This window comes from Lutra lutra, chromosome 1 (genome assembly GCF_902655055.1).
Source record: "Lutra lutra chromosome 1, mLutLut1.2, whole genome shotgun sequence".
Taxonomy (NCBI): domain Eukaryota; kingdom Metazoa; phylum Chordata; class Mammalia; order Carnivora; family Mustelidae; genus Lutra; species Lutra lutra.
This window is the reverse complement of record NC_062278.1, coordinates 206955208-206976749: the sequence shown is the minus strand read 5'-3', so window position 1 is coordinate 206976749 and position 21542 is coordinate 206955208. Positions and strand designations below refer to the sequence as shown.

The window sequence follows — 21542 nt, the reverse complement described above, 5'->3', positions numbered from 1 at the left end:
GGTCCCGATGGGAGTGAGAGAAGGGGTCCTGACTCCTCCGCCCCCTGAAACACACACATACATCCACTCACTCACTTACTCAGGCCCAGGCCAGCCTGTTTTCCTGGGGAAAGGTCTCCCAGCGTAGCAAGCAGTGTCAGGGAAGCAGCGTGGCTTTCCTGGTCCTGCCAGAGCCTTCTCGGTGCACTTGCCCCTGTTCTGACGCTCTGGGGCCTGGGTGCAGCCCCTGACCCCCTCTGCCGATACCGAATCACAAGAATCACAAGAAATTTGAAGCCGAGAGTGGGGGAAAACGAGGCTGCCCTGCGGCCCCTTGGGCCAGGTGTGTACGGCCAGCCTCCACTCCTTTCTGTGTGACCTTAGGGAAATCCCTCTGCCCGAACTGCTGGGTCTCTACATGGTCCAGTAGAGCCGGAAGCCAGCGCTTGTGTGCTCCAGAGCCTGTGACCTTGGAAAGGGTGGTAGAAGCCTAATCCCAAGAGGGGGGGGACAGGTTCAGCCTGTAACAAAGGACCTCGCTGTCTGCTGTCTGGTCCCCCTCCAGGGGCCATGCCAGTCCCCCCAACCCCCATCAATTCCCGTGGGACTCAGCTTCCAGGGGATGACAGGAGTCATTGCCTCTTTCATGGCTGACAACACTGAGGCCAACAGGACCGGTTGCGGACAGTGGAAGAGCAGAAAGGGTAGCCCGCCAACCTCCTACTCAAGTCTGAGGGGTGGGGGGTCATGCCTCATCCTATCAAGCTGAAGAGAGATCCCCCAGTGAAGGGGGCTCATGATGGTTCAAGGGGTTCCTTCCCAAAAGAGCAGGTCCCGGTAGGTCTGCACGTCCCCTGGCACATGGGGGTGGTCAGGCAAGGGGTTTATGGGGCTTGGGAGGAAGGGTCAAGGGCTGGAGAGTGGCCACAGCCACATGCAGAGAGTGAAAGGCTGTCCAAGAGTGCATGTTCTCACCATGCGTGACAAGCAAGGCAGGCAGGACAGAGTCCCGAGCAGGAGGAAGCTGATTTTGTGTTTGGCGTTTCTGGGCCAGCACTTCCCCTCTTTGGGTCTCAGTGTCCTCATCTGTACCTGTAGCTGAGCGGGGAGCTGGGCTGGAGCAGGAAGGGACAGGCCCCCTACGCTTCCTCCCCGCAGCCCAGACTTCCTGTTCAGCCACATCTAGGGGAATTGGAAGGCTGGGGCTGGTCTTCCCTTCACCACTGCCCACCCCCAGGCTGGGTGACCTCAGCAGCATTGCAAAGCGCGGTATTATTGTCTGCCAAATGGGGCAAAACCTGCGAAGCCTCTCTGTCTCTCTCTCGGATGGGGCCAAGTCATCTGTAATGCCCCCAGTAGTGTACGAAGGACGACCTCCACGGGTCTGCCTGCCCTTGGTCCCTGCAAGATGGCCAAGGGCCCATGCCCAGTCCCACCACAAGAGCGGCACACACCCGTGCACACCACTCCCATGTCCCCCTGCACACATGTATGATTCCACAGTCATAGGGATGTGTGGTGTGCACACTTAAGCGCGCCACACGGACCCATCCACTACTGAACTCACTGGCAGGACTCCCATGTAGCACATTTCAGGAGGCAGCCCTGTGTGTGGGTCCATGTGGACCACGTGCCCATCCCCATGGACACAGACTTACACACTGCATCATGTAATACACACGAAGACTCACACTCAGACCCGCAGAAAGGCAAGTGCAGAGTGTGCCTAGCTGGCCCTGTTCCCCACCCCCACCTGACCTCACCCCCACCACCCCCAGCCCAGGCTAAGTCCAAGATATCTCAGATCCCAGCCTGGCTCTGTGGCCAGGAAGATACCCAGTCCCAAGCCTCTGCTTCACCAGAGCTGAGCCTCGAGCCCTGGCATTTCTGGCCCCAAAAAGGAGCTGTCAGAGTTTCCCCTGGCCACCATCAATTGACTCTGCCCATGGCCTCCAACCCAGAGGCCCAGGAGACGGGACTGGGTCCCCACCGGAAATCCACAGGAGCTAAAAAAAAGCACACAAAGGACAAACAGGATTCTGTGGGCCAGGCTTCATGCCACCATGCATGGAGTAGGGACACTTGTCTTCCAGGGGAGCCTGGCTGGGGAGCCTGAGGGTCTAGACTTCTGCCAACCCAGACTTGATGGGCCCTGTTGGCAGTAGGGTGCAGGAGGATCCTGGGAAGGACTAGAAATAGTACTGGGCAGGGGCAGAGACTGAGTCTGAGTCCTCCGTTCCTGTGTGACCTGACGGAGGGCACAACCCCTCTCCGGCCTTCAATTCCTCATAAGTACACGGAGGAGAGGAAGAAGAGCCTTCCAAGATAGAAAAGCCTTTTTAGCTTTTCGGGTGTTTCTTTCACCATGGTGTTTCACATTTTGGAGAACTGGGGAAAATGCAAATATTTGACAGGCATTGAATGAGGTGCTGCTGGGTTTTTTCTTTTTCTTTAAAGATTTTGTTTATCTAACAGAAACAGTGAGAGAGGAAACACAAGCAGGGGAGGAGAGAGAGGGAGAAGTAGACTCCCCACTGAGCAGGGAGCCCAATTCGGGGCTCAATCCCAGGACCCTGAGATCATGACCTGAGCCGAAGGCAGACGCTTAACGACTGAGCCACCCAGGACCCCCAATGCTGCTGGGTTTTACTACCGTGTGATATCACACTGCCTTTTCCCACAATAACCACAACAGAATGACTAGCATGGCCCAAAGGCTTGCGACATGCAGGGGTCATGATACTGCTGTAACCCATTTTACAGATGAGGGATTGAAGCTCAGAGAGGTTAGTTGCCCACTGAGTTCTCACAGCCATCAAGATGACCATGCCCCTGGAGTCTTAGTTTTAAGCTTTACTAACTTTAGATGTTATAAAGTATAAAGCTACAAACCTATAAGAAACATAATTTAAAAGTTTCCTTATGCTACTTTAGTTTTGTGAACTTTGGATAATAACTTCAGTGTTTTCAGTCACCTTTTGCCATCTCTACAGGGCAAAAAGAGGAAATTTGAATAAACTTCTGAACTGTGTTTCTTGTAAATTTGCAGCTTCATACTTCTCAGGTTATAAAAGCTTAAAACTGTCCTGTTTCAGGACTCCCTGTTTTTTAAAAGTCAGTTTGACTTTAAAGCCTATGCGACAGTATTTGACAGTGCCTTTGGGGGACATGTGGGTCTAGGATTTCGGGCTGGGTAAAAGCTCTGGGTGAAAAAAAAAAAAAAAAAAAGCCTGCAAAGAAATGGAACCCATGTGGAACAATGGCTATCTCAGGGGACAGTAGGAACACACATGATTATATTCCCTTTCAGATTTCTTCACTGAGCTTGCCCTACTTCTTGGATGGAAAGACTGAACTTTGCGGGAAATACCTCTCCTGGGCTGAGCCATCCTATGCTCAGCACTCCCATAATCCTTAGTTCAATATCATGGTCCCAACAGCCCCTTGATACAGTCTTATCCTTTCCATTCCACAGACGAGGAATTCAAAGCAGAGAGGAGTAATGGCTTCCCCAATGCCACTGTCAGGCCCGCTAACCTCAGCCCACTCCAGCCAAGGCCTCTCTGACCCTATGTCCCAAGGCTGACCTCCCTGGCTGGTCGGTGTGGCTTTCCCTAGCCTGGCCTATGACAGATGGTGTGAGGAAGTGGGAACTTTAGCAAGTGACTTGAGCCTTAGTAGAATTCCTGTTTGCCTGTCTTGGGCGAGCATGGGGAGGATGGGGTGGCCCAGTCCACCCAGCCCTCAGCCTTGGCCACCCCACTGGCAAGGATCCCTTGAGCCAGCTGTCCTTTGCCAGTGGCTCTTCTGTTTCTGCCTGCCTTGTGATCTCCCAGACCTGTCCCCTGTGGGTGTCCACAGCTGGCCCTCTGCTCTCTGCTGTCACTCGGCTTGGTCCTCGCCCATCTGCTGCATCTCTATGCTCTGTAGCTACATGGTCTCTAGTTCTGAGGGCGGACCCAATGCTCAAAGCCCCTCAGCCTTCTCCCCTGTCTATGGTGATGAAGAATGTAGGGTCCAACAGCTGGCTGGTTCTCCAGCACTCTGAAAGCACAAGATAAATAACAATAGAAAAAAGGAGAGAGGAGGTTGGGAGGAAGGGAGGAAGGAAGAAAGGAAGGGAAGAAGGGAAGGAGGGAGGAGGGAGGGAGGGAGGGAAGTAGGAAAGGGGAGAAGAGGAAGGATGGACCAGAGAAGTCTCCCCACCCCAGACCTCCCTCCTCCTCCTTCAGAGCCCCTGTGGTCTCTACAGCTCCTCAGACCCACCCTCCCTCCATCCCTGGGTTGTCAAGGCTCATCGTGGGTTGACGACCAGAGAACATGTGGGCCAGGTTGAGTGTGAGGTCAGGATCATGCCTCAGACTGGAGTGACAATGGGGGCTCAGACTGTGGCAGAGGCTCAGGGTCAGCCAGAGTTAGGAAATGGTCCTCCAGCCCTTCCAGGTGGAGCCTCCACTGTCTCGTGGGGCAGCAGATGCTGGCTCTTCAGGAACCTTCCATAGTACCCACAACTAGAGTGCTGACCATACCATCCCCAGGTCCCCATCCCCCTCTCTAGCTCTGGTGTCCAGAGTGACCAGACCCGTTTCTGGGCAGGAAGCCAGCCCAGAAAGCCCAGGACATCCTTGAGCGCCCGTCCCTATGGCAACCTGCCTGCCAACCCCCCCCCACCTCCCCCCCACTTACCACCCCTCCAACACCCTCCCCCCCACCCAAACTACCATCACCAGCCTGGGTCCAGTAGGGTTTTTCAAATTCAGAACGTCAGACTGGGAAGGGCCTCCTAGATCAGCAGATGTTAGCCCCTCCCCTTGCCCCAGATGGAGAAACTGAGGCCCGACTGGAGCGGGGGTGGGGTGGGGTGGGGTGTGGGTGGGACCTGTAGTTCAAGGACCCGCCCCCAGCCCATCCTCCTCTCACCCACTCCCACCCCTCGGGCGGGCTGGGTGAGGTTAGGGGAGGGGGATCCAGACTCTTATCCCCCAGGGGATGGGGGGCGGGCCCTGGGCGGGCAGCACGGGAACCAGACACCAACGATGAATAAATGATGCCCACTCGCGGCCTGCGACCAGATCGCCGCCGCGAGCGCCGGCTGGCGGGGCGGTCACCGGGCCAACCGCGCCCGGCCCCGCGCGACCGGCTCCCCCCACCTGCGGCCGCGGGCGCGGAGCTGCGGGCGCGAAGATGGCGAGGCGGCGACGGGGCGCGGGGCCCCTCTGGGCTCTGGGGCTCTGCCTCGCGAGGGTCGCCGGGCAGCTGGTGGAGGTGAGGCGTGGCGACGCGGAAGGGCCAGGGAGGCTGTGGCCCGCCAGCAGAGGCTTAGGGAAAGCCCTTCTGCCTGGGTGCTGGCTTTTTCCCTTCCAACTGCCCTCGCAGACCTGGATCATGGGGTGACACTGCCCTGTCCCCTGCGCTTCCAGGCTGTCCAGGAGACTCAGGGTCCCAAACTTAGGGTCCCTGATGGGAGGGTACAGCCCCAGATTTCAGTCTGGTGGGGGAGACTCACTCTGATCATATGGATTCCCAGTCCGGGGATACAGCTATGCTCAGTCAGCCCTTACCCTCTTGCCTTTGGCCTAATGAGGGCCAGGGAGGGGTGGGGGAGACAGAGTCCTTGGTGTCAGTGACCTCTAATCTGATAGGGGAGATCTAGTCCCTGATTTTAGTCCCTGAGCTTAGGGTCTGCTTATATCTAGTCCCTGATCTTAGTTCCTGATCTTAGGGTCTGCTTAGATCTAGTCCCTGATCTTAGGGTCTGCTGGAAGAAAAAGCTTCTGCTGATGGGGGTGACATAGCCTTAGGAAGGTGAGGGCTTTCCAAGCTGGAGGGTGGGGTCAGGGAGACAACGAGACAGAGACCGTTTACAGAGGAGCCCTGTGTTGAGTTCAGCTCCCATGTGGAGCACTTGGCCCCAGAGGGGAGGTACAGGCAGGGCGGGACCCAGGGCTCAGGGGGTCTTACTTGGTCATGGTGATCATGGAGAGCCAGCAAAGGTCTCTGAGCAGGGAAGAGTCGTGGATGAGTTTTAGTGTGGAAGGAGGAGGATAAACCGGAAGAGAGCATGTAGTTGGGGGAGCTGGGGGCATTGATGAGATAGCCCAGTAAGGCCAGGAGGATGGGTGGGGTGGATGGCCAGGAGCATGGCTGGGGCCAAAAAGGGCTGGGAGGGGAAGAGTGGGGACCAATGCAGCCTCCCTGTCCCCTCTGTCCCCAATTCCTGCTGAGCCGTGAAGGGGAGCCAAATAGGCAGACCAGAACCAGAATTCTGAAACATGAGGCCAGATGGAAAGGCCCAAGAGGCAGGGCCAAGAAGGAGCAGGATTCGGAGCCTGTGCAAGGGGCAGAGAGGAGAGAGCAGAGAGAAAGAAGGACAAGAAACAGTGAGGTGTCCAAGAGAGCCCTTGGGAGCAGGTGCCAGGGGAAAGGATGGGAGAGGGAGAACAGAGTCTTATCCTGAGGACCTAAGAGGACACAGCCCTGAACCTGAGGGTCCGAGGGACAAGAAGACAGAGCCGCGTTCCCCAATACTAAGCCTGTCCATGCTCCTGACCAGGGGGTGTGATCAAAAGACTGGGCTGGAGTCAGGTGTCAGCTCCAGTGTCCCTGTAAGGGGAGCCAGGCTGGCCTGAGTCACACAGAGTGTACCTGGACCCCTTCTTGGCTGTCCCAAGGCCTTGGGTGCAGAAACTGAGATGGCCTGGGTGCGGGAGAAGGCGGAGGGTGGCGGTGGTGTCAGTTCTGAGCCAAGGACTCTTCCCCTCAGCCCCCAGGGAGCTCATCTTCTCCCTGCTCATCAAGGGAAATTGCATTTGCAGTCCATCTGCCTGCCATTTGCCTACAGCCTGAACAAGGGCCTGGCTGAGCCCAGGGGATCCAGGCAAGCACCAGAAAGATGGGTAGGGCCGGAGTCCACAACACCACCCACAACAGCCCCTCCAGGCATCATTCTCCAGCTGCTGGAGCCTGGGGCTCCCAAGCTTTAGGTTTAGACCTTCTGCAGTGCCCACCACAGAGATGGCCGACTCTTGCCTATTATCTTCTACCCAAAATCCCTATCAGGATGAGATTAGAAGCTCAATTCTGCCCGGAACAAAGCTAGAATGAGAAGGTGGGCTCTCAGCTACCCGGGCTCAGAATCTGAGATCTCGTCTCTGGACCTCAGAACCTCCCAGCCATACAGCCCATCTGCACCAAACACACTGAGCCTTAGAATCGGGAAGCCAGCCACTGCCCAGAACCTGGCCCTGACTCTATAGACCTATGACTGACCACAGATGCATACCCCCACAGCACACATGCCTTGTACCTACACACATGTGCCCTGAACCCACAGAGGTGCCTGACCCCACATACATGTGTCTCACCCTACAAATGGATCCAGACCCCCAGGATGATGCTGAGGAAGGGTATCTTCTCCTCATCATTACCACTCTGATTGGGTAGAGAGAGCTTCCCAGAGAGCCCAGGAACCACCTGACTCAAGTTGCAGATGGAGAAATTGAGGCTTAGAGGTAACAAGTTTACCCTGACCCAGGGAAAAGTGCTGGGGAATCACATACCAATCCCAAGCTCACAGGTTACCTGGGACGTGCTGAAGGGCGGTGTTGTTGAGATGAGGAAGCTCCTGGCTTGTGGTAGGTGCACAGCCCATGCTCATGGACCAGGGGAAAGACCAGATGGATGGTTGAGCTTCGAGCTGCCTTTCCTTCCTAGAGAGCCAGAGGAGACTGCAGGTCCTGATTCAGTTAGTCAGGAGACAGTGAAGTCCACAGATGCCCCAGCGTCCTCTCTCCCTCTGAGCCTTAACCAATCCCACCCGCCCCCAATCTCCCCACCTCTCCATGGCCCACATCCCTCAGCCTAATTTGGTGACAGAGATAGGGTCATAGCCTTCTCAGCCCCTCAGGTTAGGGACAGGTCCTGCCCAGACCCACTGGGCAGGGTCTTGTTCCCTCAGTCCCCCAGGGCAGGGCTGTGTCTCCTAGACTCCCAGAGCAAGGTGGCATCCCACTGGGAAGGTGGGATGTTCCAGCCATGCTTACAATGCTTGGCCTCTAGGTGTCGCTGCCGCCTTGCAGACTATTTATCTCGTCCTGTCCTGGGAGGGCTCCGGCCTAGCCCTTAGTCAGAAGAGGACTCTGGCAGGAGAGGCAGATGTTGAGGTCACCCAGTGGGGGTCCTGGCCAGGAAGCAGAGCCACGGGACCTGGGTCCAGCTCCACACCCCACCCCACACTGAGGATGCTTGGAAGCAAAATCCCCCAGGACAGTACTGTCCTCGCCTTGTCTCTGGCCTTGGTCCTGAGACCCCATTTGCCTATGGGGCCCCGGACTGGAGCAGGAGGCAAGACTAGCAGTCTGCCTGAAGGGGACTTGAACCTGATTGGGACAAGCCATCCACCTTTGCCCCTTTAGGCCTTGGTGTCCTCAGGCACCCTGGTACTCCAGGTCACTGGCTCCATGGTTCTGGGGCTCTGCTTTCTTCTCTCACTCTAAACCTGGAACCTCCCAAGGTCCAGAGCGTTGGCTGTGACTGTCTAAGACACCTGATTCTAGATGATTCTGGAATACTCGGGCTGAGTCCTTACTGAAACCTGGGCCTCTCTCCGCCCAGGCCCAGCCCCAGCCCCAGCCCCTGGTCTCTGCCTGGCTTCACTTCCCTCTCTCCCGACCTGCAGCCCAGCACGGCCCCGCCCAAGCCCAAGCCGCCCCCGCTGACCAAGGAGACGGTGGTGTTCTGGGACATGCGCCTCTGGCACGTGGTGGGCATCTTCTCGCTCTTCGTGTTGTCCATCAGTGAGTAGCTGCTCCCCGCCCCCTCCCACGCCACTGCAGAAGCCCAGCACCCCCTGTCCCCACCCCCATCCCTACCAGCACCACCCCCCAGGGGCTCAGAGCAGCAATTCCGGGCAGTGCAAGCAGGCCAGTCGCCCGCAGGAGGCCCACTGTGGTTTCTGGCATCTCCTGGTCTACACAGAGTTCCTGTGGAGGGCTGACAGGCTGGTGGTGACCTGAAGTATTCTGCCCGGCTGGGACACAGCCACACGGCAATTACGGTAATTACAGGGGACTCCACTGAACCAGGATGAGGACGTGTCATTTTTCCCTATCGCTGGCCTCCCGATGCTTTTCCTGCAGTTTGGCCCGCTTAAAGGGCCCACACCCAGAGGCCCCAGCAAGGCCATCCTTGGCTGCAGCTCAGCCTAGAGGCTCCCCAGACGCCCGGCAGATGTGGCTCTCGGGCTGGAAACCGTGCCTTGTCAACTCCCACTCCCCTGGAATGACTCACACCACCCCCCTCAATTAAAAGCAGGAGACCCCTTCCTCTCCCGGGACTGGGAGTTGTTGGATGCGAACTCACAACAGAAATGGGTTTGGCATGCTCCCTTCGGTCCTTCCAGAGTAGGGGGTCTGCCGCTGGGGAAGGAGGGGCAGAGAAAGGCCAATGGAAGGGGGAGGCCGCCAGGGTACAACATAGAGTCTGACAACACTTTCCATACACCATGGATCAGAGGAGACGCAGGCAAGGAAGAGAAAGAAAACCCACTCCCCCTACACAAGCTTCATGGAGAAGGGTCTCTTAGCTGCACATCAGTGAGAGAATGCATAGTTTTGCTGGGTGGGCAAGTGGAAAAGCATTCCAGGCAGAGAGGACGGTGTAAGCAGAGGTGGGAGGAAATGCCCCCAACACAAAGTCTCAGATCTCCGCTATAGGATTTTTGCTGACTGCACCCTGGGTCTGGCCAGCGAAAATGTCATTTAAGTTCTAGCTGGAGCTGTCCCAGGATAAAGTCCCCTGGAGGGCAGCGTCCCGGCAGAGGGTCCACCCAGATGTAAGGACTCCAAGGGAGACAAAGACATCTGATTTGCATGTGCTTCTCCTGGCACCAGGAAGGCCATCCTTGTGGGAAAATAATCCACACCCCACCATCACCATTTCTTCACTGCTGGGGTGGGAGTGGGAGCCGAGCAAGAGGCTACATTTCATTCCTGGCCAAGGCAAGAACTACTGAGTCCTCTCCGTGGGGGCCCTGCGGACAGCCAGCTGTGGCTGCGGCCCCAGCCCAGGCATCCAGAGGGGAAATCATGGCCCTGTCCGCCACCCCACACCTGCACCCCAGCACCAAGAGGCAGGATTCGGGGAGGCATCTGCCTGCTGGAGCAGTGTAGGGTGCAGGTCAAGGGAGCTGTTCTGGGGTACTCCAGGGAGTAGGAGTGAGGACACCACAGGCTATCCTCTCCGGGCCCTGCTCGGCCCCAGACAGAGGAGGTGCCTAGGGCCACACAAGGAGGTTGCAATGTCAGACCCAAAGAGGAGCTTGGACGTGAAGCATGTAGACCAGCTCTACACCCCACCCTATTTCCTAGAAAAGGGTAAAGGAGAGTCCCAAAGGCCTCTGAGCAGCTGGTCTCTACTCGTTGTCACCTTCTGTGCCAGGCTCTAGGGAGCAGAAATGGCCTAGCCCCATTTCCTGGGGATGAAGCATCTTTCCTGACTCCCAGTCAGCTTGGGCCTAGTGGCACCGCTGTTGGTGGCGTGTCACCCCAGAACCTTGAGCAGAGGGGCTGGGTTTGGATGGGGGTGCCCTGGGAGGTCTCTCCAGCCTGGGGACTCACATTGCAAGCCCCTGTTGGGGCCCTGGAACTCCATCCAAGGCACATTGTTTTTTCCTTCTTTGATGAGAAATGACCAGGCCAGGCTGGGTGGGGCAGGCCTGGAACGAGGGGCGGTGTCTGAGCCCTGAGCCAGGTGCCAACAGTTGAGCTCCCTTTGGAGCCCAGGCTTTGCGGGGCCTGGGACCAGCCTCTGGGGAGAGCCTGAGCAAGCACGTGAGAGGACGTGCCCAGCGGGTGGCTGGAAGGGGTGGCCCAAGCCAGCAGGATCAGGGCTGTGGGCATACACACTGGGGCCTGGAGAAGACTAGAACCCAGCTTCGAAGGGATAAGAAAGGCTTATCCAAGGTGCCAGGAGAAGCACATGCCCCTGGACAGCCCTGTGCAGTCAGACCTACTGCTAGGGTCCCGTGCAGTCCCCCAGAGTTCCCGATTATTGTCAGCTCCCCTGTCCATCCATTCGGGAATCTGGTTGTCCTCAGGAGCAACCAGAGCATCTCATGCATTCATTCATTCATTCATTCATTCATTTTTTTTCTCATTCTGTGAATCTGGGGGAGACTTAGTGGGGCCACAAGATTTGGCTGAAGGGGTTGCGTAAGTTGACCCCAAAGGGTGCTCCAGCCCCGGCTACATCGGTCTAATCCATCTTCCTTAAAATAGGCCTGGCTTGTCCTGCTTGGCCATCCTACCCCCAGGAGTCTGCCAGGAAGTTATGTCCTGTCATCCGATTTATAATAAGCAGCAGCCCGGTCCCCTCCCCTGAGGCCGGGGCCAGGGTGGTCAGACTGTGGGGCCTTAGAAAAACAAACTCAGTCCAGCCAGGTCCTGGCAGCCGTGCCCAGCCCTGCCCATCACTAGACAGGCCAGCTCCATTCCTTGGCCCAGCTCACGTGGGCACAGCTGCCTTCAGCCGGAAAACCGCTCCTGGAATAACTATCTGCGTAAACGCCCCAGGGCAGGGTCTGTGGCCTCTGGGGGACCCTCGTGGCCAGGAGAAGCCCAGGCTTGTCCTCAGGGAGGTTGAGGAAGACATGGCCCCGTCCTTCAGTGTCTGAGGTCCTCTCAGGAGCCTGGAGAGGAAGCACCAGGAGTTGAGAGGCCTGGGTGGGAACACAGGCCAGCATCTGGGTGACTGTTGTTTGAGTCACTGTGCAGGCCTCTGCCCTGTCCTCCAGGGGCCCCGATCTAGTCAGAAAGTGAGATCAGCAACAGGACTTAGAGGCCAGTGCAAAAAGTACAAGACCCCCTTGTTCAGAAATTGTTAAGAACAGCGACAGCAGCCCATTAAGCCCAGCGCCAGGCCCTTCGGAGAGCGGGTCCCTGCGTGACTCTCTGAAGTCAGCCCCGCTCAGGAGAAGAGATCTCAGGAAGAATCCCAGAGCCTACAGGGATCTCGTGCAAACGCAGAGCCTTCTGCCAGCGATTGCTGGGTGAGATGCACGTAGGCAGGTGAGGGCAGGTCTGAAATGTAGGGACCGTTCCTGGGATGTCTGAGCTCCAGCCTTGGCCAAGCCTGCTCTGTCCACCCCCGCCCCCCACCCCTGCTACAGTCATCACTCTGTGCTGCATCTTCAACTGCCGCGTGCCCCGGACCCGGAAGGAGATTGAAGCCCGCTACTTGCAGCGGAAGGCCGCCAAGATGTACACGGACAAACTGGAGACGGTGCCCCCCCTCAACGAGCTCACGGAGATCCCCGGAGGTGAGCAGGCAGGGGTCCCCCAACCCCACCCCCCCACCACCTGTCCTGCCTGAACCAGCCCCTTTCTCAGTCCTGCCACTGAGAGTGGCCCTGCTCCTCCCCTCCCCCAGCATGAGGTTCTGGTCCCTGGAGACCAGAGTGCACAAATGGGCCCGAGGGAGGCAGGTAACACAAGGAGCTCTTGTGCAGGTGGGAGAGGTTTGGAAGGAAGAAGTGAAGGGCTGGCTGTGGGGGGCTGTGGTGTGGGTCCTATGACCCCCCCCCCCGCCTCACCCCTGCCCCTGCCCCTCTTCTACCCCACAGAGGATAAGAAGAAGAAGAAGAAGAAGGACAGTGTGGACACCGTGGCCATCAAGGTAGAGGAGGATGAGAAGAATGAAGCCAAGAAGAAGAAAGGGGAGAAATGAGGAGGGCTTCCTGGAGGTGGCAGCCCAGGCTGGCTAGCCCTGGGGCTCAAGTTCTGGCCAGGGTCCGGGCATCTTGGACTCCCAGCACATCCATGGACTAGAGAGATTGCAGAACACCCTCTTCTTGGCTCCGAGGGGCCCGCTGAGGCCCCATCCTGACAGCCCACTGGGGGGCAGGGGCCGGACTGCACCTGGCATCCTGCCTCCCAGCCTGGACTCCACTCCTTTCACCCCACCCACGTGGCCGCTCAGCAAAGGTGGTCTTGGGCCACTGTCCCCCTGCAGATCCGGAGTGGGGTGGCCTTGCACCCACCCAGACATGCCTCTGTCCCTACTGCCAGGAACAACAGTGGCTCTACGGGGCTGACGGGACGTGGCTTGCCTCTTAGAAGGAGACGGCAGAACTGGAGGGGCTGGAGTGTGACGCCACAGCCAGGCTGGCCGCGGGGGAGAAGAGAGTCACTAGGGGAAGCTGAGCCAAGGCTCTCAGCCTTCTCCAGACAGCAGCCCTGGTAGCCAGGGAGCTTGCCCAGGCCCAGCCGGGGTCCTGGCCGGGGAGGTGACTAGAATGCCCATCTGGAGGCAGGGGTACTCCAGCCCCACATGCCAGGCAGCTGCACTGGACCTGAGGCTGCTGGGAGGCCGAGTGTGAGGCCTGGGGACTCGGGGCAAGATGGGGGTTCGGGGGTGGGTCGGGGTGCAGAAGGCTGAGACCTGCGGGCTAAAGGGAGAACGGAAGAAAGCTGGTAGCAGGGCCCCATCTGGGAGAATCCAGGGAGTCCCGGAGAAGCCGAGGGGAGCATTGTGGGGGTCGTCAGGGTCCCCCCCTGCCGGGGTCACCGCAGGGGACAGTCAGGGGCGCCAAGGCAGCAGGTAGCCTTCTGCCCGTTGTGCAGAATAGCATCCAGCTCCCTCTTCTACCACCTCAACAGTGGCACCTCAGGGAGTCACTGCTGACCAGAGTCGGGGAGGCCCACAGCCCTCACCCCAAGGCTGACTTCTCGGGGAGGGGACATACAGAGGGATTTCCCGATGGTGGCTAACCTCCACGGAGGTGCACACGTCTGGGCCTGGAAACTGAGGAGACACCATGGTTCCTGAGCTGGGGCGAGCAGCCTTGGTGGCCTGCGACGGATGTGTAAATAAAGCTGAGTGCCTTCTTGTACCTGAGTGGCCTGAGATGATCCCTCAGGGTGCCCTGTCCCTGGAGCATATACGCAGAGGGTGATGCACTGTGACAGGCTGGCAGGCAGCACTGGCCAAGCAGGAGCTTCCTCCCCTAACTATGTATGCCCCCAGTCTGAACTGGGACGAGCTGGAGGGAGAGGCACCGGCGGCCAGCTGGGCATCAAGACCAGGAGGAAACTGCCCCCTCTCTCCTCCTCTCCCCTCCACTTTGTGGCCTGAGTCCCATGCTGGGGACACAAGAGGGGTCCAATGTGGATCCTGACCTGGAGCTGGATGATTGTGATGCAAGGAGAGGGACCCGGGCAGACACGGGTCACAGAGCCATGAAGGGACAGAGAAACCCCAGAGGCCCCGCTGTGGGCCTGGAGTCAGAACCCTGACTCTGTCCTCACGGTCTAGCCTACGGGCTTCTCATGCAGGAAGTTAAGGTTGTGGCTAAGGTCCTACGACACATACAGGCCAGAGTCTTCCTGTGTGGCCCAGTCAATAGAGGCCCAGAGGGGCAGGGGCCACCGGAAGTCCGAGAAGCTGCTGGTAAAGACTGGGTGATGTCCAGGCCAGGGCTGCATCTGCCCTGCTCCCTGGTCTCTGACCTAGGGCCTCTATTGGTCTCTCTTGGACAGGCAGGGCTGCCACCCTTAACGTCTGAGCCCCGTGGGCACCTGCCTCAGGCTCTAGGCAGGGCACAGGGCTGGAAGGTCCAAGTTCACTACAGTGCTTCAGGGCAGAGACAGAGTGGGAGGGGGTGTGGCTCCAGCCAAAGTCAAGGAGAGCCTGACTCCCACTAAAGTAGCCCAGAAAACACGCTCCCTGCCCCGGCCCAGATATAGCCGCCCCTTCACCCCAGCCTCACCCTGTGTCCCAGCAGCCCCATTTCAGCCCACAGAGTACATTCTGAACCCCAGTATCATTCCTATACTCTCCCTCCACTTTCTGTGGGAGCCACCCCAAACCTATAGATGGAGACAGACCTAGGGGGCTCTGCGCCTTTCAGGAGAGACAGTCTGGAGTCCCCTCTCCCCGCTGCCCCCCACCCCACCCCCCGGCTCGCTCACCTCCCACTCAAGCAGACCCAGGAAGGAAGCAGCTTGGGGAAGAGAAGTGTTTAATTGAGCACCTCATCTCTGCTCTGCCCTGCCCTGCGGGGCAGAGAGAGCTACACCTGTAGCATGCTGGGCCCAGAGGGTGAGGATGGCACCCCCAGGGGACAGCACGAGGGTGTCAGAGGGCAGCAAGGAGGCTGAGGTACAGCAGGAGCACCAGGAGCAGGGCCCTGGATGGGGCTGGCAGGGCCTGCCCGCTGACCTGTTCCCAAATCCAGTGCTGGTAGGCGGTGACCTGCAGGTAGATGGGCGGGGCCTCGCTCCTCCCGCAGCCTGGGCCCCAGGTCACCAGTCCCACCAGGTACCATGTATCGTCCACAGAACAGGCCAAGGGCTCACCACTTATCTCCTGCAGGAGGGGTGTATAACGAAAAGGGTCAGGGGGCCTGGGTGTGGCCAGAGGTAGATGTGCTCTGGCTCAAGGACAAGGCAAGGTACCCTCACACCACTTCTCTTCCACAGCAGCTCCCCCCCTACAACCCAGGGGGTCAACTAGCTGAGAGGTACCCTCGAGGTCCAGACCCAGGAGACCTCCCTCAGAGAAGTTCACCTCCCCCCTCTCATGCCAGGCTCCCCACCCCCCTTCTTCTCACCACCCCTTCTCTCTCCTCTCCGATCTTCCTCTCCCATCTCTCCCACCGTCCTCCCCTCCCCTCTGAGCGCCCCCCATCTCTGCAGGCGCCCCTGGAGGTGAGGGAGCAAGGAGGAAGGTGCTCACGTAGCAGAAGTGTTCCCTGTCCAAGTCCTCCGCACAGACCATCTGGGAGTCCACGACCCGAACCAGAGAGGGCACTTTGGAGACCTTGTGGTATAACTTGTCACAATCCTTGTTGCTCAGGATGGTGACTCCCTTCTCCTGAATGCTCAGGAACTGGGGCCACACGCCTGCGGGGACAGGTCCCCCCATCGTTCAGGCTTGGTGCTCTCACCACTGCCAGCCTGGGGGCTGTTCTTTCTGTGGCTGGCCTGCTCCCCCAGCCTCTAAGGAGGCCCTCCTGGAGATTTTGGAGCAGGCTGCCCTCAGCCTGGCCTCTCCGGGCCTGGTCTCACCCCTACCAGACTCCAGTCCACGGGGTCTATTCCCGTCTCAGCAGCTCAGCTTCTGCCCTTCCAGCTCGAAGGCCTGCCTAGCCCCTCTCAGGTCCAAATCCCTCCTTTGCTAAGTCTCCCCCAAAGGCCTCTTTCACCCTAGCTAGCCCAGACCCCCCTGCTCTGTGGGCCCTAGGACCTCCCTCTTCCTCTCCCCTCCTCCCTCTCTCCAGTGTGACTCTGTCTCTAGCTGGAGCCCCTGGGGGGCCAGACTTCCAACCATCCTCAGCCATTCCCCAGACAGGCCACGGCAGGAAAGACAAACAGCCACCCCCAGCCCCAGGCTGGAACTACTGCAGACTATTTTTAGGCAAGATGGTTTCCGTGAAGCCAAAGGGACGAGCACCTGCCTTGTGGAAAAGAGGGGCTCCCTGAATGGACTGGGCCTTCCTAAAACTCCTAAGAAAATAGCCCCTGGGTGGGCCTGGGAAGACACTCCTATGCTTTGGGCCTTGCTCCATCCCCGAGGAAGATAAAGGCCTTGAGGTTCACTGGCTGCAGACTGCCCTTAGCCAACCACTGGGGGTTGGGGGAACTTTCTACAGTCTTTCTACCGTCTTTCTACAGTCACCAAACCCTGCTCCTCCCACTGCAAATTTCTGCTTCAAATCCTGGGATTGCGTGCCCAAGGCAAGCTGTCACTCTGTGCCCCTCTGCCTTCAAGGAAGTCCCATTTACAGGCCCTGGCCTGGGGCTGAGGGCTCATGGGCCATCTGGGAACCTTCAGGCCTGAATGGTCATGACGCATTTGGGGCCAAGACCCCCCAGGGGGAAGGAGACCAGAGCCCGACGGGAAGATGTCTCAGAAACAGCTGTCCACAGAGACCCCGGCCTTCCCCCCCACCCCGGGTCCTCCCCCACACACCACCCTGCCCCCCACCAGGTCCAGAGAGGCTCTGACTCACCGTCAAACTTGGGGAGTCCCCAGCCCGTTACAGTGCAGAGGGAGCCGTCCTTCACCTCAAAGTCCAAGCCAGGCAGGCAGATGGGCCAGACGTACTTGTTGTATTTGAGTGGCCACGTGAGCTTGAGGAGGGCAATGTCGTGGGCCCGACCCACCCAGGACCAGTACCGATGCGGCCGGTACCGTTTGTTCAAGATGACCTGGTACACCGGGACGTCGGAGGTCGTCGGGGATTTCTGGTCTATTCTCGGGCTCCCCACCCGCACTGAATAGGTAACATTTTGCCTAGGGGACCACAAGGGGAGTCTGTCTTCAGGTCCAGGCAACCCACCTGGGCCTCCCCACCGCTGTGGCACTCCGAGTCAGTCCAGGCAGGCCACCCACCTACTTCAAGCCCCCCGAGCCCCTCTCTCCCAACAGCTGTGAACAGGGGCCTCTGCACACCCGCTGTGTGGTCCTGCCCTTTACAACAACCTTTACTTTACAGAGAGGAAAACCAACGCTCAGAGAAGCCCAGCAAACAGCTCAAGGCTACACAGCCAGGAAGTGGCAGAGCTGGGACGTGGACCTGGTTTTCTCTAGTTCCAAACTCTGGACTCTGTCTGGTACCCAGTGCAGGCCCTGGAAGTGGCAGAGGCCGGGCACAATCAATCAGCCACAGCCTCGCCCTCCAGCCTCCTTTCCCAGCATGCCTCTCAAGTCTCCAGGTCAGCCCTTAGGCTTGGAGCAGGCTTTTCCATGGATGCTGCCCTCAGGCCCTCCCCTGGCCCTGGCACGTCGGCATGCTCTCTCTCTTGTCCCCACGCTGCCCGGACTCCCCAGTGAGCACCTGTCTTCTCATCTATCGGCCCCAGCAAGCCAAAAGGAGTGATGCGTCCCCTCTCTGCCCCTGGGGCCCAGGCCAGGGTTTCAAAGGAGGGTCAAAGGCTATGGGTAGAAGGAAGGCAGGCATGAGTAAGTGAAGCAAGTGGTGTGTGGGACGGAGGACTTAGGATCTCCTCTCTGTGGCTAGGAGGAAGGAGGTCTGGCTAGTGGCTTCCAAGCCCCCATCTCCTATCTGCAGCAGGACTGCTGGGGCCTGGGGAGCCAAGGGGAGGGGAGCAAGTGCCCAGCCCTCTGGGAAGGAATCAGGAATCGGCAGGACTCAGCCTGCACGTGCTGAGAGCTGAAGAGAGAGGCTGGGGCTGGGACCAGAACACAGCTCCTGCTGAAGGCCCAGCTGGCAGCATGACCAGGCCCTGTGGCTCTGGACACCTTTCCACCCGCCCACCTTGGCCCCAACTCACAAGATCAGGCAGTGGGCCACAGTCAGCACCCAGCGGGAGGCAATGAGGGTGCCCGCACAGATGTGTGTGCCGTTGGCCTGCACGCTGACCATCCATGGCCACCGCCGAGCCATGGCCTCTGGGTCCCTGAGGGTGGGGTCCTTCTCCTGGGAGGAGCCGCAGCCTGAGGAGGAAGGTGAGAGCTTGCTGGAGGATGGGACCCTGCAACCCCATCCCGAGGCGCCTTCCCTCCCCTCAGCACCATCTCCTGCCTCTCCAGTTGTGGCCCACATTCAGGCAGTGATTCTCTTTTCCCACAGGAATTTCTCTTTTTTGCACATGAAAATGGAGGTCTGCAGCTTCTAAAGGGCCTCAGCACTGCCCAGGTACCCCTGTCCCTCCTCCCCAAAGACCGGGGGCCCAGAGCATTCCCAACCCCCATTCTGGTATGGAACTGGGCCTGGAACTCTGACCAGATCCTTCAGAAACTCATCCGTGTTTCTGTCTGCACCCACCCCCCATACATCGGCCCAGCCAGACCCCTCTCCCTCTTCTGGGAACCCTCCTGTGATTCAGTGAGATGACCCAAGAGAAAAATGGGCCATGGGCGTGAACAGACACATCCCAAGGATGACACCCCAGCAGCAAGCCAACCCGGAAGCTGCTGAGCCCCAGGAATCCTCTGGGAGCCCTGCAGACCTCAGCACAGGGAGGTTCCCCTCCACACCACCTGCCTGACGAAATTCAGTGGCTCTGGCCCCAAGGATGGGTGAGGGTTACCGGCCCAGATGGCTCACTCCCGGTTGCGGGGACCGTGCAGCCACTTTGGAAAACTTCTCAAACTGAAAATGTACATATCCAACCTCAGAGTAACCCACCCCCAGGGTTTTCCTGGGGGGGGGGGGGGGGTCTGTGGATGGGGAGATCAGCTGCATGGGCCAGCACCAGCACGTGTTGGCATAGGAGAGGGGGTGTCTGCACGCACTGGGCCCTATGAGACAGGCTTCTGGTGGCAGCTCAGCTGTGGGCACTGAGTTCCAAGATAAGAAATCATTCTGGGGGTTTCTGTTCAACACGATGGAAAGCCACTGCTGGAGAGAAGGTCACCTGGAGGTGCTCCCGAGACACCCATGGGTTGGCTCCCTGAAAGCTGTGCCGGAGATCCCCTAAGTCCTTGGCTGGGAGCGTGGGTCAGCTCTCAGCGGGGGGACACAGCAGCGCACCCCCAGGCTCCTCCGAGTCTCCTTCCTTCCCACCTCTCCAGGACGGGAGGCCTGGCCCCCAGTAGATGCTCGGTAAACCCCTGTAAAAGGAAGCTCTATTCTCACTCCTCCCTGCACCTTCCTCGGCCGTCCCCATCGGTCCCCAGGGGTCACAGGTCCTTCAGATGGCTCCTGCACGCTCCTCCCCCAGGGAGTCCACGGTACTCACTGAGGAAGCTGTTGTACCCGGTAGAAACAGACATGGTCTGGGTCTGGAGGGGCATGGGCTGCGACAGGTCGGTGGGGGCCTGGCGGGGGAGGCGAGGCTCCTCTGAGGGACAGGTGGCACTGGAGGCGCAGGGGACGCCAGGGTCGGCGGAAGCAGGCTCAGGCAGTGTCCCTGGGGCTTGGCTTGCCAGGCAGCCTGAGGAAGGATGCAGTGAGGGTCAGGCCAGGCCAGGCGAGGCCCCGCGAGGGCCTGGGGGTGGGGGGCAGGACGGGGCTCACCCACGGGCCTCGGTGGCAGCAGCAGCAGCAGCAGCAGCAGCAGCAGAGGAAGAGCAGACGCCCCGGGGCCCTGGGGGCCCTGCGTGCGGGCCGGCGTCCTGCACGGGAGCTCCATTCGGGAGTGGCAGCGATGGCGCCGCGGTGCTCCTCTCGCGACGGCGCCCCCCATCGGCCGCCCGCGCGGGCGTCAGCCGTGTGGGCAAGGCTGGTGCCGCTGCCCCGTCCCGCTTGAGCGCCCTCCAGTGGCCGCCCGCGGTGGCGCTCCCCGCGTCAGCCCAGGGGCACCGGGAAGGGACTCAGGGCTTCGGCCCTCTGCCTCCTCCGCCCCTCGGTCTCGCTCACTGCACCTGGCCAGGCACTTCCTGGAGTCCCTCGGGCTAGTACAGCCAGTTCTCGTACCGCCTCGCTCCTGCAGCCCACCGCCCTTGGCTGGGTTTGTGCTTCTGTCCCCCCACCCCCGTGAGATGGGACCCAACCTCTGGGGCTGTCCTCCGGGATTTCCAAAGGGCCCACCTTCCCCGCATCCCCCAGCCTGGTAACTGCAGTGGGGCTTTGCCCCAGGGCACTGAAATTGAGCGGCTGGAAAGGCTTTCAAGAACGATGTTTGAAGATGGCATAATTTTAAGCAGCACCCGCCCTCCCTCCGATCAGCAAATGCTCTTCTCTGACAGATCCATCTGCTTGGGAAAGACTGTGTAGGCGATGTTCCTGGTCACAAAGGAAGAGTGACGGTAGCCAGCAGACCCTGCTGGGAGCAGAAGGGTGCCTTCAGGTATGCTGGAATTGGGGGAACATTTTGATGGCTCCATGACATAACACATCTAATAAGTAGTGTGGGGAAATCCTATGAGCAACTTTGGTTCAAAGCTGTAGGGAAATTCTAGGTGAACGTGAAATCAAGTTAGGACACTCTACCTTTTGCCGGGACCTGCTGTCTTGGGAGACACTCAGGTTGGGCATTCAGCACTCCAGTCTCTGCGGAGACAAATCATACCCGCAACACTTGTGGCACCCGAAGGACAAGGGCTCTGAACCCAAGGCCCACCAGCTCTGAGCTACCCCCAGGCAATCTCCACTCTGGAGGCAGGGCTCTGGCTCCCTTGGGCCAGCCTGGCCTTGACCTCCAGAGTCTGATGGAGGTCGCTGAGGCAGCTTGGGAGCTCTGGGTGCCGTCACCTCCTACGATTCATCCCAGCAAGCACTCCGCCTCAGCCCCTTTTTCTCCCCCTCACCCCAACATCCACCTCTGTCAGGGAGAGAAGAGGAACTGGTTGGGTTCTGGAGACCCTTAGGGGGATCTGAATGCTTGGGAGAGGCCGACAGATTCTGGAACCAAGTCCATAAATCTAAGTCGGGTCACGGAGTTTCTTGGGATGATGACAGATTCTCTTTGGAAGGCCTGAGGGGACTGCTGGTCAGAGACCCAGAGGAGGGCCATGGGGACTGGGGTTGCTGGGGTACTGAGATGATTAAATAGGGAGTGGGGCCCACAGAGTCCCACCTGGTATTTGGCAGAAGAGGAAACTGCTTCCCAGAGTTGGGGGGCAGGGAACATGGCAAGTGGTGGCACAGGGAAGCCCCT

The 21542-nt window shown here is 59.1% G+C and overlaps 2 protein-coding genes across 2 annotated transcripts; one reads left to right on the top strand and one right to left on the bottom strand.

Annotated features, from left to right (window-relative positions):
* Positions 1-5140: 5140 nt before the first annotated feature.
* On the top strand, positions 5141-13844 carry TMIE (transmembrane inner ear). The gene is made up of 4 exons (XM_047695659.1): positions 5141-5244; positions 8657-8774; positions 12146-12295; positions 12599-13844. Exons 1-4 carry the CDS (start codon positions 5164-5166, stop codon positions 12700-12702), a joined length of 453 nt encoding a protein of 150 aa, XP_047551615.1. The 5' UTR covers positions 5141-5163; the 3' UTR covers positions 12703-13844.
* Positions 13845-14984: 1140 nt separating this feature from the next.
* LOC125090713 (probable threonine protease PRSS50) lies at positions 14985-20152 on the bottom strand. The gene is made up of 6 exons (XM_047713678.1): positions 19961-20152; positions 19683-19877; positions 18273-18435; positions 16988-17271; positions 15712-15878; positions 14985-15342 (listed from the first exon to the last, which is right to left on the bottom strand). The coding sequence occupies exons 1-6, from the start codon at positions 20127-20129 to the stop codon at positions 15112-15114; spliced, it is 1209 nt and encodes a 402-aa protein (XP_047569634.1). The 5' UTR covers positions 20130-20152; the 3' UTR covers positions 14985-15111.
* Between the last annotated feature and the right edge of the window lie 1390 nt (positions 20153-21542).